At 54.0% G+C, this 398-nt stretch overlaps 1 protein-coding gene across 1 annotated transcript in view; it reads right to left on the bottom strand.

Moving 5' to 3' along the window:
• Positions 1-398, bottom strand: part of LOC104493720 (aflatoxin B1 aldehyde reductase member 2-like) — a gene marked incomplete at its 5' end in the record, with an annotated part of 3,115 nt that overhangs the window by 829 nt on the left and 1,888 nt on the right. Inside the window, one exon of the mRNA XM_010136448.1 lies at positions 6-156. Coding sequence (XP_010134750.1) covers positions 6-156 — 151 coding nt within the window. The remainder of the gene's footprint in view (positions 1-5; positions 157-398) is intronic.

Here is a 398-nt window from a genome sequence, read left to right as displayed (position 1 = left end):
CTTACCTGCAGCTTGGAGTGATGGTACAACCAGCGCAGCGCCGCAGCGGTCAGGCTTGGCGCACTGGGGCCGTAAGCATCTTTCAGAGCTTTTTCTATCAGGGCGATTCCTTCAAAATTGTGTTTTTTCCAGTATCTGCAAGAGGAGAAATCACTCGGTGCCCTTGGGACTTCCAGGGAATGTACATCTATAGTCCAGTCAAGTACAGAAGGCTTTCAGGAAGCCTCGTGCAGCTCTTCACCGCCCCTGAGCGCTTCTGCGATCCCCAGCTGTACGCTGGGAGGAAGCTGAGCCTCAAAACCACTCTGCAAAGCTCGGTCACAAGCCGCAGCCCTGATCACATGCAGACGTAATCACTGCACAGGCTCTGGTCAGCTCTGCTTCCTCTCGGTGTATTT

This window comes from Buceros rhinoceros, unplaced genomic scaffold (assembly GCF_000710305.1).
Source record: "Buceros rhinoceros silvestris isolate BGI_N320 unplaced genomic scaffold, ASM71030v1 scaffold20915, whole genome shotgun sequence".
Classification (NCBI taxonomy): Eukaryota; Metazoa; Chordata; class Aves; order Bucerotiformes; family Bucerotidae; genus Buceros; species Buceros rhinoceros.
Note: the sequence above shows the minus strand (reverse complement) of the source record. Positions and strands in the feature narration are given on the sequence as shown.